This window comes from Ambystoma mexicanum, chromosome 7q (genome assembly GCF_040938575.1).
Source record: "Ambystoma mexicanum isolate Mex_15411 chromosome 7q, UKY_AmexF1_1, whole genome shotgun sequence".
Lineage (NCBI taxonomy): Eukaryota > Metazoa > Chordata > Amphibia > Caudata > Ambystomatidae > Ambystoma > Ambystoma mexicanum.
In genome coordinates, this window is record NC_090941.1 from 118,080,710 (window position 1) to 118,099,132 (window position 18,423).

General features: G+C 43.0%; 1 protein-coding gene across 1 annotated transcript in view; it reads left to right on the forward strand.

Annotated features, from left to right (window-relative positions):
- WWC3 (WWC family member 3) overlaps window positions 1–18,423 on the forward strand; it is a gene marked incomplete at its 5' end in the record, with an annotated part of 1,141,234 nt that overhangs the window by 468,277 nt on the left and 654,534 nt on the right. The window contains one exon of the mRNA XM_069639076.1: window positions 5,020–5,099. Within this exon, the coding sequence (XP_069495177.1) occupies window positions 5,020–5,099 (80 nt within the window). The remainder of the gene's footprint in view (window positions 1–5,019; window positions 5,100–18,423) is intronic.

The window sequence follows — 18,423 nt, forward strand, 5'->3', positions numbered from 1 at the left end:
CCAACCAGTCTTACACACAACCCCAACAAATACCCAGTGCCACAATGGACTAGGAACCAGGCTGGTGTGTATTAATAATATATTTATTAATTTATTTAGCCACATATCATAAATGGAAAATAGATTACATCAGCCACCAACGTTGTGGCAACACAAAAACACAATGACTTCCGTACAGGCACTACGATAGACACAACTAATTCCTCTTCGATCACCCATCAAGACAGAAGAACAACAATTCAACACAGTGATAGCAGATTTGTTAAACGTTCTCCCAGCAACCCTCAGCCCCAAACATCAATTAGGCTTGATTCCTTTGAATGGAAGGCATTGACGGGGAGTGGAAACACAATGGGAAAATGTGTGTTCTGGCTCACAGAAACAATATGAGATGCCGAAAGGTAATGGTAAAATGTGTTTTTGCAGAGCACAATGGAAGAATCAGTTTTGAATTATTTAGCACAAATGCAATGGGAAAGAATAGAAAGAATGGGAAATTCGTTTTTACACCAAAAAATAACACAGGCTGGGCTTTGGGTTTTTTATCAGAACAGAATGGGAAAATTGGTTTTGGCTTGGAATCACCGATGCAAGGCAAGACAGAAAATGCAAATGGGAAATTTTGTTTTGCTACCCCTAACAATAACACACAGGGCTTTGGAGTTTTTATCAGAACAAAATGAGAAAATTGATTTTGGGATCTTTAACACAGATGGCACTGTAAGACACAATGCAAATGGGAAAATTCGTTTTGCAGAGCAGAATGGGACCAATGGGACAATTTTATTTTTACACCCTGCACACACACACGTGGAACAAGGCATTGGGGTTCATTCTTCTGGCAAATATTTGACTATACCGGCACACAACACACTGGGAAAAGATTGTTGTTTTTGAATACTAACAATACAGATTACATTAAGTCCATGCAGAATTAATTAATTGATTTACTTTGATTGATAAATATGCTAACGATCTACACAGGCAAACAGAGGATTTTCAGTTGGGATGCTAGAAGAATATGGGGCCTAAACAATCTTGGCTATGGGGTAGTTCTACTTACAGGAGAGGTCTGGACTGGGCATCAGGGAGCATCAGAACACACCGCTGGGACAGCCAAGAAGGTCACTCAAGGATCTCCTCTTTCCTCCAAGGGATCCCAATCAGCTTCTTTGTCTCCTGTCTCCAATGCAAGGCTTAGGGCCTCTCTGTTGCTGGCATGCCTCTCGCCATTTTTCAGCAGCAGGTTACCCCTCGGAATTATTGGAAGAAGTCCAGCTCTGAGGCAAACTGGCTTTTTTATAGTGAAAATGACTTCACTAACTTGTCATGATTCCAGCGGAAGGGATAGGCTAGTCTTCCCTACCCATCTGTGTGTTAATAGAACAAGGGGATGGGGGAGTGCTTTAACTTAGCAGTGGGAAGAGAGAGCTTCATCATCCTACTTTGACAGATGGGCTTGGTCGTGTTTTGGAACTCAAAATATCTCAACATGGCAACCTTCCGTACCCTTAATTTCCAAAACTTTACATGTATGAATACATTTTTGAAAACTACGTTTCAAGGCGAATCAGATGAGACTAGTATGGACTCTGCATGTCCTTTCTGTGCAGAGGTACAGTTTTTCTTCATTTACTCAGGAGCCATGTCAGTGAAAAATATGCCACTTTATGGGTGTCATATTAATTATGATTGGCATGCTGTTATCAACTTTCGCATCTCTGGTAATCACAGGAAGGCCCAAATGACATTTTCATTAATATCTTTAGTTGTGTTTATCCCAACAAAATAGTTTTAGGATGGTTAGAGTGGTTGACTGTCATCTTTAATAAAAAGCCAACAATGACCGATGTGCGCTGTCCATTTTAATGCGATAAAATGCATATCTTCCATTAAAATTAATGTGCAGTTTCACTCCTCTGTCCCCCACCTTTTTTTTAAGTTTGTTCTCCTCTTCACGCACATGATATAAGCAGGGCTGCCTTATGGCCCCTAACAGGTTTTTTAATGGGCCTTCTGACGAAGGTCACAAGGGCTGCAGAATAGACCTAACCTTATCTGGTCTTCCCCACATTTCTCGTCTAAGAACCAATTCTTTCTTGTATATTTTAGGAATGGTTCTGATGGATGACAACCATGCCTGGTTCTTCAGGGCAACAGGGGAGGCCCTGGAGTTTAGTTTCACATCTTAAAGTGGCCAGCAGCTCATGGCCTTTCAAATTCACATACAATTACTTTAAAGATATCTTATACAGCATGCAATTTAACAATATATGCATATTATTTCTGAATAGTACATGTACATGAGGACACATGCCCCAACGTGAAAGTCTGGTGAGCATTTTGCTGAGCATGTTAATCTTGGAGGGAAAAACAAAATGACATTTTATTTAATATAAATGTAAAATGCTGCGTTTTACTGCAGCTGCTCGAAACACATTTCTGGCATCCCATTGAAGATGCTGTACACTGTGGTTTCCATATCTGTTAGCGCAGATTTCCATAGATGTGTCAAACATAATTTCCACGTGTCTTTCTTTTATGAAATGCACTGCGCACATTGTCGCGTTTTGAACTTGAGGCCCACTTTTTCCGTTTGGTTTCAGTTCGCTAAGCCTTATGTTGGACATTGTTTCTGCGCTGGCCTTTTATTTTGGCGAACCCTCATAACTGACTCTGGCCTCTTTATTTCTGGCGTCCACGGGCCAGATTTCACCCCACAGAGAAGGCATCCAATGCAGAGGCAAGCTCTTCTCACTAACCATCCCAGGGGAACAGGTTATACCACTGCTAGCTGTTGCACTAGAACCAGGATCTGCCTACTGGAGGTGAAGTACTCCCTGAAGGGGGGGATCAGCCAGCCTCCTTGAGTGGAATCGTCTAACTGAAGAACTCTCCTTGCCCCGGAGACTATGGATTCGGCCACCCAGAAACCCAGAAGTTCAGCAGCAGCTTGGACACTGTTTCATTGCCTCCAGACGTCTGCGAGCCGGCTCTAACCACACTTCAAGTCGCAACAGGACTCTGTGCTGCTGTTGGCACTAAAGTCCTTTGAGCCACTTGCTGCACTCAAGCCACCTAGACCCCGGCTTGACGGTGTACCACATTCATCAACCTGATCTCCAGCGCGACTTCGTGGAGACATCGGATTTGCCCGCTGACTCAAACTGCCCTCTTGACCATCTTTTGTTACCAAAGTAACTTTTAAACCCACCTTCCACACCTCCCAAGACATATCTTTGAACAATTGAGATTGTTCCTAAATTAATTTTCCAAACACCCCTCTTTATCAGACCAGGATGCCCTTTCATCTCAGAGTTCTGCATTATCTGTTTCTTTTTCATGGGTGGGTTTTTAGTGTTTTTTGTAATTTGTTTGCAACGGTTGCATGAGGCCGAAACATGTCTGGGGATGCTTGTGGTCTCGTGCAGAAGGGATGTGACGAAGCAGTTGGGCTGGACTGCCCCTTTTGGGGTGACGGGACCAAGCCGGATTTGCCTACAGTCTTTCTCCTTCTGTAATGGCTTGGCAGGCTGAAGAACAATGATCTGGAAGTTTGCCCAGAGTAATGCCAGGGGTTAAGATTAAATCTAAACCTTCCAGGCATCACCTCTTTCGTTTTGTTTTTTTAAAGTACTTTTCTTTTTTTTTTTAGAACCTTGATTAGACATTTTATTTTGGAACCCTTGTCCTAAGGCTGTTTGTGTTGCTACTATCAGCTCACACCCCTCCTGAAGAGTATAGCCTGCCCTCGACCCGCAATACCAAATGAGGCAAAGGAGGTATATCTGTCAGGTTGTGCCGGTTTCATCTTGGATTAGGATTGGGATTAGTATTAGTGTGGGTCCAAATAGGTGGTTTCCCCACTACTAATACCTGTACTCCTGCAGAGCAGTAGTTGCTCAGTCATTCCAATGAATACTTTATTCTCTTTCTAAACTACTCCGTTACTTCATTGTTGGATTACCTTTTGTACCTCAGTTGACAGTGACCTTGTTGTATTGCCACTATTCTTTTGAGTGAGACTAATGGCCGGTCACAGATTTCTGTTCATACCACATTACATGCCATTACTCCGCATGCTACACTTAAAACTTGTATTAACTTCCAGTCGCCCTGTATCATGTGTAGGCTTCCTCCTGCCAAGGTTGTTAATCCCTACTCTGTTCGCCTCAAGCCCTCTTTATTGCCCCACGAATGACACTGTATCTGCCCCTGTATTTTCTGGAATAAATTGAATCAATCGACCAGCTTTAAGAAAGATCAACTTTTTATTGGTGGAAGTGCTTGGAGAGTTGTGTTTGTAAGGATAGATGACCCGTAATTAACTGTAGGAAAGGGCCATATCTAGTGTAGCCAACCCCAATGGTGTGTTTAGTGTGAGAGATGGCTCTCATTGTGTCAAAAGCCCCACGGCAATAGTGGAGATCAAATCACTTTGTGTAAGCGTCCATGCAGTCAGTGGTGGCATGTCATGCTCGACGCATTTCTGCACCACAGGGTCAATACCTTAGACTGGGCAACCCGATAATCTGAAGACCTACTTATAGCTATGGAGTTCGTGCTTTGTTTGATTATGATCATAATGTTGGGTTTTTGAAGTAGCTGTATGTGTCTTCCCCCCGCTCCCCACGCCCCCCAAGTTCTGCAGTATCCATTAATCAAATGGAAATTAATATTGTGGATGTTAATGAAGGGGAGTCCGAAGTAAAGCTGTGGCTTGAGTACATGCACACTTTGGCATGCGCCCAATCAGATACCAAAGGTATGACTAGAACGTTGTAGGGCTTTATGCATGCTTGCTTTCACTTTGGATGGGGTTTCGCTCTTCAGATCGCCCAGCTTGACCTGCATTAATGAAGTAGGCATTGCAAACTTATCTATGCTATTTGTTTCTGTCGCAAATACAAATGAATGAACACTGAGCATCGGTCCAGTTTCATGAGCTTCTGAGTTTGGATTAAAGATGAAAGCTCTCTGCTTTACGTGTCCACGTTAGAATTATGTATTCTCCTTTAGCTTTCCAGGCTGAAGAGGGAGCTGGCACTCATGAAACAGGAGCTGCAGTATAAGGAGAAGGGAGTGGAGACGTTACAAGAGTAAGTTTATCATTCACAAGAATTTAAAACTCTGAAGTGCACATTCATGTATGTTTAGTGGTGAACCAGATCTCATTGTATTAACTTTGCAACTTGCCTGCATTGTCTGAAATTGATTCTAGAAAATCAAAAATAGCCCATAAATATTGATGAGCCCAAACCTGATGCTAAACAGAACACTTTTGGTAGTCCACATTACTCTCCTCCATTCATACCGTTTAATGGTCTTTGGAGGCTATCTGCTCATGTATTCGTACCACATTTCTAAATGTATAATAAGGACACTGTCCGATCTGTTACACAACTTACACAATACAGGCCCATCTGAGTTTTGGGCCTTTTTGTTATCAATGCGTTTTAAAGAACATGTTCCGATGGGATGCAAATGCGTTTGCTAGAATGGGATGGAGCAGTACCGAAGAATGGACCTCGTTGAAGAGTAGAAAGGGGGGGTCAACAGCAGTACAGTGGTAAAGGACAGAGCAATGGCAGCGAAGAACACTGTGAGGTTAAGCATGACGCATTGACTGGAAACAGGAGAATAGATCGAGGCAGGGGTGAAAGTGACAGAAGGAGGCAACGAGGCAGGGAAGCGTTTGCTTATTTGACAAAGACGTTGCCTTCCCATGTTTAACACACCTGGGGCTTGGAAAGTAGCACATTTGAAGGGGTTATCATAGCCTATCTTTTCTGTAAAATTCTGCAAGGACACAAGAATGTAGGCGGGGAAATCCTTAATGTTAAATACAAAGTGCTTTTTTCGATGGAAGATTTTTTCCAAATGATTTGTGTACATTGCTTTGTTTGACTTGGAGGTTTTTAGTTATTACCATGTCAGGGTGACACTTAGTGTGAAGTCCTGCAACTTCAGGAGTTATCAGTGTATGCAGAATTGAACATAAACCTTCTCACTAAACAATTCTGTTACTTAATCAGATTTACCTATGAACAACAAAGCATAATATGTAATACTAACATTTACATAGCCTCTACCCACACATTCTTGCCATCCTGCAGCCACATGAGGTGAGCAAACCACAGAGCTGCATGCGTTCTTGGTCTACTGATACACACTTGGGTGATCTTGAGTACTCTTACGCACACACTTTTTAAAATCAACATTACTTTGATGGAGATTTTAAATCTTCTTTTGGGTGATCCTGAAACATTACGAATCTAAACTGCATTACGTTGAAAATGTTAGTCATGCACATGATTGCATTTTTTTTTCATCTCTCCATTTTGCCTCAAACTTAATCATGTTGATGAAAGATATCCTTTGTTTATTCCAGCCTTCTCTTTATGAAGGCTGATATGTATAACAATCTAGAATCTGTTGTTTAAGCCAGAAATATGTGTATGTTTAAAGAAAATTCAACCATGATCTGGTATTCCTAAAAAATGGTTCATTTCAAATATGCAAACAAAGAAACTGAAAGATAAGAAATACAAATAGGATCTTTATCTTTGAAATGTTTATATAGAATTTGGTTACATCCTGGAACCCCAGCTTCCTTTAGCTTCTCCCCTCTAATTTGTCTTTTTAAAAAAACGTGTTCACAAGCTACACACAAATATATTGAACGTAGTATCTTGGCAGCCAACTTCTCGAGCGTTTAAAAAGGAATCAGGCCTTCACTATACTTTGGTCAGCCCGAGCCCGTCGTGCATTAGGACTGTACATTTACACTTTCAGTCTTCATCTCTGCACTCACTCTCTCGCTCAGTTCAAGCACACACACACACCCATTTCTAATCCCCATTGGCCTGTCGATCCCCGGGTGCTAACACAACTCCCTAACATCTTTGACGAGGATAGGCACTTTGAGGTCACTAAAGTGGTGATTAGGTGCTGTCCTGAAGCTCAACTAATTAATATGCCTGCTGTGAGTGGAGTTTTTGTTTGCCATGTCTATTGCTAATGTTATGCGTCTTCAGACACAAACGTGCAACGTTTCAAGTAATTGTTGAGCAGCCAAGCATATTTTTTTTTTTGCATTCATACAATGTTGCAGACCGGTCAACTAATTCCACATCAGCTCTGTGTACCCCGAACAGTCCTGAATTTCTTTGCATCCCTGCTCTCTAGATTTTCTTTTTATAAACACAAGATTACAAGTCCATGGAGTGCACGCAGTTATACATTACTGCGTGAGCTACACACACCTTGCATGGTATTAGTTCACAGCTGTGTGTTGGCATTCTTCAGTTAAAGGATTAGCTAAAGGGACGATTTACTTGGGTGAGGAAATGGTCATTACGGCATATGACCGTATTATTGTGGAGTTTGAAGCTGGGCTTGGCATCACATTGCAGTACTTGCACAAGCGGGTTGACACCGTAACATTGTTTATTTCAGGCACATGCTGACATTAGTTGGGCAGGTGATTACACTTGACATATGATAGTAGACGCACCTCACAGATAGGACTATGCATTGTATATAGTGATCGTATGCCCAGATTTGTAGTATTGCCATGTTTTGAATAATCAATTTACTGTATAGCGCATTCAAAATGCACGAAACAGCACAATCCCGTAAATGCGAATTAAATGTGTAAAAGGAAAGAAAAGGAAGACTTGCATTGTTTCGCGTGCCCTCGTACAGGTGTCTGGCCACTCGAGGAAACGTCACCTAGCAATGCCTGGCAAACAATCACGTCTTGCAAATACAGTGAGTACCTGGATGTATGCTGGCAGTGTCTGGCAAACAACGAGCAGATGCCTGCTTTGTGCGTGCAGAGGAGTCCAAAGTGTTGCCTTTTACAATGCTTGTTTTATGTCTGACCTTGAGGAAGATTATGAATTACGGTGTCAGACGGGGCGGCCCCTCAGCATGAGTTTGTATTCCTAAAAGTCATGAGGCGCACACTCACTGCTTGCAAGCTGAGCGAGCACGTTTCAGATCGACGTGTTCAGTTTATACAAATCCAGGAGGCGCTGCTCCACGAGAAACTGCCTGATATGGCAAAGCACTTCAGGATTTCAAAAAGCATGTAGAAGTGGTATGAAAACAAAGGGGGTATTGTTAGCGGGCATGAGACCGGCCCTGATTAAGAAGCTGGCTTCTTTCACAGTACCTGCTGTTGATGGAGGGTTTGCAGGAAGCGGGCTGTGGTTAGGGAAGGCCCGCTGCCAAGACCGATCATGCAAAAGGCAGGAGCAGCAACAAAACTTTCCATTCTTTACGAAAGCAGGCGAAGGCATTTCAGGGGCGTTTTCGCAGAAGGCTGGCGCAGAGGTTTTCTTTCAGAATGTGGAGTAAAAATAGTTCAGCGGAGGGAAAGTTTGTGTCTTTGTGCGTTTCAGCTGGGTGCTGCCAGGGAGTATTTTAGCTTGCAGTGATGTCTTTCCATTCCGAATCAGCCTTCCAGAAATGATGCGTGAAGGCTGCGGGGGGAGGCGGGCGGTTTAGCGGTTATGAAACGCAGATACAAACATTGCTGGAACCCAGATGAAACGCTCAGTTATAAACGCTGAAACTCAGGGAGACCTGGACGGACAGATCGGATGATCGTTTTTTTCCTAAATTTGTTGTAGATTGAACATCTTTCTTTTTTCTAGATCTGTTTTATTTATTAAGGAATTGTTCTTATTTGTCGCTTAATACATTCCTCTGATATTAGTGTTTGCCAAAGATCACAAGGCTGCAGAGTGTATACTGTTGCTTGCTCACTTCGGAGAGGACTGTGACACCACCCTAAAGATTTTAAATACTATTGGACAACGTAACCGGCCCGTCAATGCTCCCTTGTTCAGTGGTTCCTGTAGTTACATCAGACCATGTTGAATCTTGAAGCATCACCCTTGTCCTCTCTTTGTGGTGGAAAATGGATAGTCATTGAAGACTTTAGGTTGTGGAGTACGGACTTGAATGTTTAGCAGCTAGGCTGGGCCACCCTCCCGAGTGTCATGTGATTGGGGTACACGTTTCCCTGGTGAAGAGATTCATCAATGCAGGTAAAGATAATATAAGTGGCGACACTGTGTAAAGGCAGGTAGTCCACACCTCAAATTGACTAGTATTGTGTTGTCTCTTTTGCTCTCTGGGCTATGGGTGTTCCCCGGCCTGTACGTGGAGTGTGGAGGCTCCTGCCGACAAGTAGCGACTGGATCCACAGTCTCGAGCGCGGGGACGGCGAACATTAGGCAATCCCCGATGAAGTCCCCTTAGTGTACGTTGGAAATTAATTACAGGAGGCCCGTCATGCCAAGAAGAAGCACAGATTTGCACAAAGAACTTTGTGTAACGAAAAATATTAGGATGATAAACGCACAGTGAATTCTTTGAGGGTAGCGGCTCCGTGGGCAGTAATTGTGCGCACCAACAAGAGAAAATGAAATACAGATAGGGTAACAGTAAGTCTAACAAGCTGCCACAAGAAGCAACAAGAGACCTGGTGCTGCTTTAGTTAATAAGGCAGCACTGCTACAAGTGGCATTGCGCTCATGCCAAATGATGCAGTTGCAGTGAATAGAGATTCCAAAGACCCAGAAGGCAAAGGGGGGGTGGCATTGGACCGACGACCATATGGGCTCTTTCCAATCAAGGCCCAAGATGGCAACTGTGGATGGAAAGGTTGGAGATATAATTCACGGCCACCAGGGAGAACAATGGTGATGCTAAGCAAACCACGTTACTTAACTTGGCTGACCGTACAGTTCACAACATTTTCAAGACATTGGCACCAACTGACCGGTAATAGCATCAGGCAGCAACAATAGCTCTCATGATGTTTTAGCCCGATGGTAAATGCAAACTATTAGTGTTTTCTCCTGTGACGTCAAGCTGAAAGAAGGGGAAACATTGGAATCATGTAATAATAATAAAATAATTTGATACTTATTTAGCGCTACGAACCCTCAGGTATCTAAGCGCTGCTTATTATTACCCACAAGGTGTGGTGCTCATTTATCGAACTGGGAAGGATGAAAAGCTGAGTTTGGCCTTGCCGGGATTCGAACCTGCGTCAGCAAGCTCTGCACAGATGTCAAAGCGAGCACTCTACTCGAGCACTCTACTCGATGTGCTATCGAACCAGCTGTATTCACGCGCAACTGCACCAGTTGGTGTTCACATGCATGCCCCTCATTAAAACAAGGTGAGAGTACGAGTAATTCAGGTTTGTGATGGAGTTGGGGTATATCACTCGCAAGGAAGGATTCTGGAAATTGGAAGGGAGCACGAACTAGCAGAACAAAGGGCAATACAGATCGCTAAAATCCTAAAGACTGAAGAAGGTCAGGAAGGGCAAAATGACTTCATATCCACTTTTTTTAGTTGGACTAAAACGCAGACAACCCCGCTGCAGCATAAATGTCTTGGGGAAGGGTACTCCAGTACTGATAAAGGGGTTCAATATTTGCCACCAGGTTTTGTTGTCTTTTTTTTAAACGTTTTCATTGAAATAACTCATTGAGATTCTTTTAATGTATGGGGGGGTTCCCCCTATCCTTCTTCCCCATTTAATCCCTAACGCTTACTACTTTTATCCCTGTACCCACCCCCCTTGATGATTTGTTTTTTTCGATGAATATTTTTCGTTAAACTAATTTAAAAAAATTCCGTCAAAACGACTGTATTCTAGATAAAGGAGCCTCCGAAAATATGATGTGCCTATATCATTTTCGCCAGTTGCGCAAGGCGAATACGCTAGTACCGACCAATACACATTCGAGGGGTTCAAACCAATTCCCCTGAAGAGGACATGCATGGCAGAAGTCAAGCAGTGACTGAAGAAAATAAACACCCTACTCTAAACTGGAGTACATTTTTACTGGGATATGATGAAGCAGAGGCCCTCCGGTTAGTGTACTTTGCCTATTGGATGTATGTCGAGGATTTGGGTAGCCTACTCCAACACTACCAACTTCTGTTAAAGTGCATAGATAGTCTAAAGGGAGAACCTATAAAACTTCTTTATGTAGGTGGCACTACAGAGCCTGTAGCATTGAAACATCAGTGGCTTCCATTTCACCTCCAGTACAATGTTGAACATAAATTAAGCAAGTTGGTGAACAACATCCCTAAAAAAGTGACTGGTCCTACTCCCTGGGTGTCCCCTATAGTATTCTGACCAAACGGGAATAGTGTGGGTCTGTGCACATGTGTGTATGTGTCTACTAAATTAGAATATCAAATGTAAGAGGCACTTGATTTCTAAAATCGACAATATAGTGACTCCTCTCCAGAGGCCGCTGCGTTTTCAAAGCTGGGCCTGAATGCGGTCTAGCATCAGGTAGTTCTTGACACAGAGTCCTGTTACATGGCCATGTTCACTACACATCAAGGCTTGAACAAATCTAAGTGGCTATGATTTGAAATCTAGTCTGCAGCGGTGGTCTCCCAACACACTATTGGAGGCGGGTTGGCTGTCCTCCTGCACGTGTTAAATATAAGTGACAATATTCTTGTGTATGCATCCATGGAGGCGAAGAATTTGGCCCACCTTTAAAAAGGTCTTAGTCAGGCTTCCTAAACAGGTATTGATACTTCGAGGCAAATGTGAATTTTAAGAAACAAAACTGGAATTATTTGTATGTTTTCTAGGGTGAGGGCCTGTCCGTGGACCCACAGAATGTGAATAATATTCATGTGGCACCTCCTCCCAAAAACCTTTTGGTGGTAAGTTTCCTTTGGATATTGGGGCTGATTTATTAAGAATTTGACTACTCTCAGAGCCATACAAAAAACTCCCAAAAAAGCAATCGGCAAGGGGATGGACTGCGATTTGAATGCTTTTAAACCAATCGAGCATGCCTTAACATACCGTGCCACCATGGCATTTTTTGATCGTGCTCGCCAGTTGAACTTTTAGTAGAATCCTTCCTGTTTGGACTAGGGGTTGTACTTGAAGATCACAGTGGAAATGTACTTCCCATTGCATATGCTACCAGATTCTTCCCAGAGGCAGAACAAAGGTACTCCCAAATTGAGCACAAAGCTCTCTACATCCTCTGGGGGTGCAGACATTACCATATTTGTATTGCATGATAACTGATCAGAAGCCATTGATCCCCCATTATGTTCTAGGCTGCACTCCACCCACCAGCCAGAATTGAAAGATGGTTCTTTCAATTGCAAGAATATGATGTAATGCTGAATTACGGGCCAGAGTGTGACAATCCGGTAACCTACGGGTCTCATCACCCTCATGCCTTTGGGTAATATAGAAACACTGAAAAAGTACAGGCTGAAAAACCTCTGTTTGGTAACGGAAGCTGCTATTCCAGTATCCATGACTCTTCAAAGACTAGCCAATGTGTCAGCAACAGATGAATCTTTGCAGTTGGTGTTCAATGCGCTGAGAACAGGACCATGGATAGAAATGTTGGGATCACTGGAAAAATTCACGACGGTCACCAAAAAGGTAAAACGTCGATTGTGGAAAATCCAAAATGAACTATCTGTGCCACCCGACGGGCTACTGCTAAGGGATGTGAGCATTGTGGTCCGTTCCACACTTGTGCCCAAAGTACTGACGCTAGCGCACCAGCCTCACCAAGGGTCGGCAAAATTAAGAGTTGAACAAAAGGTTTGCTTCCCTCATCTGAAGGATCAAGTTGATGAATGTGTACAACATTGTGCATGGTGCCAGACCTCAGCACTTAGAATAAGACCGCCCCTGATGCAATCATCAATTAGGAGTGACAGGCCTTGGATTCACTTGAGCATGAATTTTCGATTGCATGAACCTTCAATCTGGTCAGCACTTTTTAGTGGCAATCGATCAGTGGTCCTGAGACCTGGAAGTGGAATTCATAGTGTCCAAGGCTGCTGGTGAGGTTATTCCAAAGTTAAGAGAAAATCTTTGCAACTGATGCTCTGTTGGATGGAATTAAGTGACAATGGCACTCTATTTCAAGGGAGAGAATTTCAGGGATGCCTTGAAAGAATGGGTAGTCTTCATAAGCATGTTTTGCCAATCTTGCAGAGTGCAAACTACAATACAGAGCTCTTCATGCGTACCCTAAACAAAGGGTTAAGGGTTTCACAGGGACAGGGTGATGCCATCCAGAGATCTTTATATCAATATCTTGAGAGAAATAGATTCACTGGCATCCTTCTACCAGGGTCTCCCCTGAGAGGAACTCATGGGGTGACTGGATTTCCTCTCATCCAACCAGGAGATGACCTGCAGTGGAAAATAACAGTGCAAGATAAGCGACAGAGATTGAATGAAAGCAAAAGCTGGAGGATGGCGACTGCGGCCTTTCAGTAAGGTAATGCAGTGCTGGTGAAGAATAGGGGTACCACAGGAAAGCAGTGTCTTCCATTTGAACCGCAACCCTGAAGAATGACTCAAATGAAGGGGTCCATGGTAAGGGCTGTTAACAAACTAGTTTCTTCAAACATGCAGTGCTCCAGAATTTGATGGTGAACCAGTGGAAATAGACCCAGAAGCATGCGTAATCACACATCCAGGTTTGCACACGAGTATCTCCTGAGAAGTGAGGTCCAAGACATATCCAGCACCATCAGACGAACATTGCACGTGCACACCCCAGAGGGTCAAGCAACTCCTCACCAGGAGCAGATACTACAATTCTATATCTCCAAATGACCCTTCAAACTGCACCCAAGAAGTACAATAATTGTATTGTATATTGATATTAAGGAGTATTGCCAGGGGTGTTGCTAGGTCTGCAAAAGATCGAAGGCTACGCTAATGTCGGGACTGTCGGACCTCTGGGATAGCTAGCCTTTTGGTTGTAGCCCTTGAGCTTCTATCCGGGGCTACAAACAAAAGACCCGGGTCTATAACACGCTCAGCCCACCCTCTAGCAACGCCTCTGAGTATTGCCAAGAGTTTTTATTTGCCGTCTGGGGTGGAAGTTGGAATATGCTCAGTTAAAGTGGTATGTTCTTTTTTTATAATAAAGGAGGTATGTTCTGTCATGTGATTGGGGTACACTGTTCCGTGGTCTGAAGATGCAATGTCGCCACGTTATGACCCGCGCAAAGGCATGCAATATATCCACGCAGGGCCTCCAGACTGGTGTCATGCTGCCTGTATTGAGTCTCTCTGGTGACGAGGCATTCCCTGGCCGGAACCGCACATGGAGGCCACCGGGTGGAGGCTCTGCACAACAGCAGGTGTATGCTTGAAACGAGGCCTTTTAATGCAGCCTCCCTTCCGGGACGACATCTGTGATCTTGCTTGGCCGAAATGTCCTCTCGCACAAAATATTTTTGGACAGTTTGTGCGTTTTTTTTTTTTTTTAAGTTTTGCACTTAAGCGTTTTGACGAAGTATGTAACTGGAATTTGGCTTCTTGGAGTGTTCATTTTAGGCAGCGCTGACGTATAAACGTTTTTCAGGGCAATAACTCCAGCTCCTCAAACAGCAAAAAATGACGCAGTATCCTGAGATTGCGTTTTCGTTGCCGAGCACGTGCTTTCCTAAACGTCTTATGTTTGTGCTAGTTTATAAAGGGAAGTGCAAATGTACATAAAGCACTAGCAATGGCGTCTCCAGTTTGCCATGGAATTTCCTTTTTCAGATAGTCCACGCCGGGCATCCTGTCAGTCTACTGTAAAACCATTTGAAGTAGAACTGCCCACAGCGAAACGAAAGATGTATACCGTGGTAGTGTTCACTCTTTTGAAATTGTCGAGTCGCCCTACAACCGAGACTGGGCCGGGCCGCATATGTTCAAATGCCAAGCCCTTTCCTTCCCGGCCTCTTTATCGTTGGGCTGTAGTCGTGCAGGCATGAATACAATTTTGGTCAAGTGGAAATGCGTCCTTCCCAGGAAACAAATGTCTTTCAACGGTTTCCATGTGGTAATTGACATTTGACCTTTTAAAAGAGCGTCCTAATCCGTGGGTCTTTTAACAATGTGCGATAGATGCTAGAATACTGGCATTTATGGTTAACTGGAGCATCTCGGCTACCTGCGCACTTGTAGACTGTAAAAAGATAGAACAGCGAATTACATTCTTGCTTTTTTGGGATTTGTATACAGGGCACTGGTTCGAACCCCGCCAGGCTTACACAGATATTCATCCTTTCAAGGAAGAAACATCGTGACATTGACTTGAGCCAGTCACAGAGCTTCATTTTGTAAAACGAAAAAAGTGCCATGGCCCAAATATTTTCTACCACTCCTGTGACACGGCTTGGGCAGTTCCCATCACTGATGCAACCACCCATAGCTGCTCCCCACAGTGTCTCGACATATTTGAGGTTAAACTACAGCTCCCACATGCTCTTTGTGGTTGATGGATGGACGATCACCACTTCCTAATTAAAGTGACTGAGACAATAAGTGCCGGGCCTCAAAAATAAGTGCCAGGGCAGAGCCCTGGCAGAGACACCCCCACAAATTAAGCACTGGAGCCAGAACTGTTATTTACACCTCTGCAAATGTGTATTAAGGGGTGCCATATAAAGTTACTATTCTGACAGAACCTCCTCCAGCAGGCCAGACTGCGTTGGGCACAAGTTTCGCACACGATCCTTGGAACATATCAAACTAAGAACAGTCAGTATAGACAGAGTGGAAAATCCATACATTAGAAGTACAGACTACACCAAAAGAAAAACGGCATTCTTGGATGTCAACGTTTCATGGTAAGTGGTTAAAATCGAAATAAACAAGATCAAAAAATCCATAACTGCTTGAATGGTGATGGAAATAAGGGAAAACCGTTCTGTGCTTGAAAAAGAAATTGAGAAACTAACTGGAGGGGAAAGAACATGTGTGCTGAATTATCACTGAGACCAAAGAATCAGTAAAAGGATAATTTTCCAAGAACATAATCACTTTTTTTTCTTCTATTCAGATTTCTTTACTGAGATTTTTCCAAAAAGAGAAAAAAATATATAACATCTATTAGAACTTTTCCAACTTCATTTGAGAAACAAGTCATACCATTCAGTTTCTATTCCAAGCCTAGAGCTGTAGCCCAATGTTCAACTTGAGTAATCAACCAATATGGTAAAAGTTAAACTCAAACCCTGGGGATTTGGTGTGCGCATATTTTTACTATCCTGCAGCATGAATAGGCTTTTATCTATAACTATATTTTATGTTGGTCCACTCCAGCTATATCACATCTTTGGATTTACCACATTTGTCTCCTTTGTACCTTTTTTATATCTGTCTCGCCCCGTCTGAGGGGTGTTCTTGAAATGCCCCCCTTTTCCCGCCTCCCTTAGAAATTCCTTCCTGTCTGCCATTTTCGTTGGTTCCAAATTTCACTCGGAAGGGGAACCATTGAAGCTTTATATTTCTCTGGGGTTCTTGTAAGTGGTCGTCAGCTTATCCATGCAAAACCATTCCCACACCTTTTTTTGTAGCCATTTGATTTTTTTGGTGAGGGTGTTGGCGCTTCCATGTTATAGTGACACATGCCCTTGCAGTTAACATGTTAGGTGCCATGGTGTATTACAAAAAAAAAAACTTCCACTTGCAGAGGGAATACAAGGGGCACTTAGCCCATTTGTTATAGCATTTGCTGTATTTCATTGATCCACTACAGCATGTCTTTCCAGTAAGCATTACATTGCACCACACACTGATGTGCCCCTTGAATCCCACACCTTCTCCAACAGAAATTGCTCGTGGATGGATCCATCTCTGGTAATTTATGACAGCATATAGTGCCACCTTTTGGATAAGTTGTATCCCATGCATTTTGGATTGGGATATGCTACTCTACATATCTATCATCAGTCGGTTCTCTATCCTCCCTTTTCCCCACAATACCTTTTCTGCATGTTGTCCCCATTCTACTGCCTTCATCAAAGGAAATGGCTTGAATACGGCCGTATTGGTCTGGAGCGACGTATAACAAGCTACGCATCTTAATGAAATTCTACCCATGTCCCTATCTTCAAAGACCTCCAATAGAAAAGACTTTTCAACCGATTCTAAGGCCGTTCAGGATGCCAGCACCACTGGGACCTTGGTGTCAATTATGGATTATAGAAAATAGCCTTGGTAAGTTGGGCACAGTCGCTTGGTCTGGTATGAAACCTCATTGGTCTGGCAGCACTAGAGCATCTCGCATGTTTCAACAACCGAGCAGCCAGTTGTTTAGCTAACCGTTTCATTAACTGCATTCCCATGGGGATATAGGCCAAAAAGAGGAGCATTCTTCCGAGTTTGTCTTGTTTCTGTACCCCCATAATAACAGCTGTCGTAGTGATTTCGGGAAGAATCCCATTCCGTAGTGAGGCTTCATATAGCTGAGCAAGGTGGGGAGGGCAGCTCAGTAATGTATTCCTTGTAAAATATGGAAGCAAGACTACCCATAACTGGGACATTCCATTCGTAAGTAGCCTCACCATGTGCAACGCTCCTCTACTGTAATCTTCCTCTCCATAAGACAAACCTAATTTCCAGCACACCTTCCCGAGAGCAGTGTCTCGTACACAAATGTATTTTTCATTTTACCTTTTTCCTAATGAATTATAAAGTATTTTAATACAATATATAAGGGTTCAAAAGTTGGAAGGTACTAATCGGCCACAAAAAGTTACCCGCCACTTCAATTCTGTACACACACATAGCACACTATTTCTTACTTGCAAAGAGTCAGATAGCACTAGCCAATGGCTAGTGTTGAGTGTACATTCACATATGTACTTAGATATAGCAAATGAGGTATTAATTGCCTCCCCAACAACCTATCTGTGTCCAGTGGGATCATTTATAACTTTAATAGGGTGGGTCCCTTTATCCGAATAGCCATTGTTAATAGTCGGGCATTCTCTAACTTCGGGGCTCGGTTCCGTTCCAAATACCTAACTTCCCTATCTCCGCTTTCCGAACATCATTGAGTTTCCTTCAATAAGCTTCAAAGCTCCTTCTTCTCTGTCCAGCTCCAGCCTACTAAACGCCTTCAAATGGGCTTGATAACGTTGGCTTCCTTAGAAATACAAGCTCCACCGCCCCTTGCAAACCACTTCAAGACTTCCCAAAGTACTCATCAACTCAGGCTGTATTATTTGATGATTATTTTTTAAATGGTTTATAAACCATTAACCCTGGCTTAAACTGTGGGTCCAGCAATTTATCTCCCTTAAAGCGTTATCGATTGACCTATTCGGGTGTGCAGGATACAGTACAAGATAGTCGCTGGTGAGTGATCTGATATTGTACCTGGGAGTGCCACCTAAGCCAACAATTTGCTGGAAAACATTATACAATCTGACATTATTTTAGTTATTGTGTGATAGTTTATGAAAATAAACCTTACACATTGGTAAAGAGAACAAAATATTGACATTATACATAAATCTTAACACATAAAAATCCCAAACATCATAACAGCACATCCAACGACAATAAGAATAATCATAAAATACTAAACA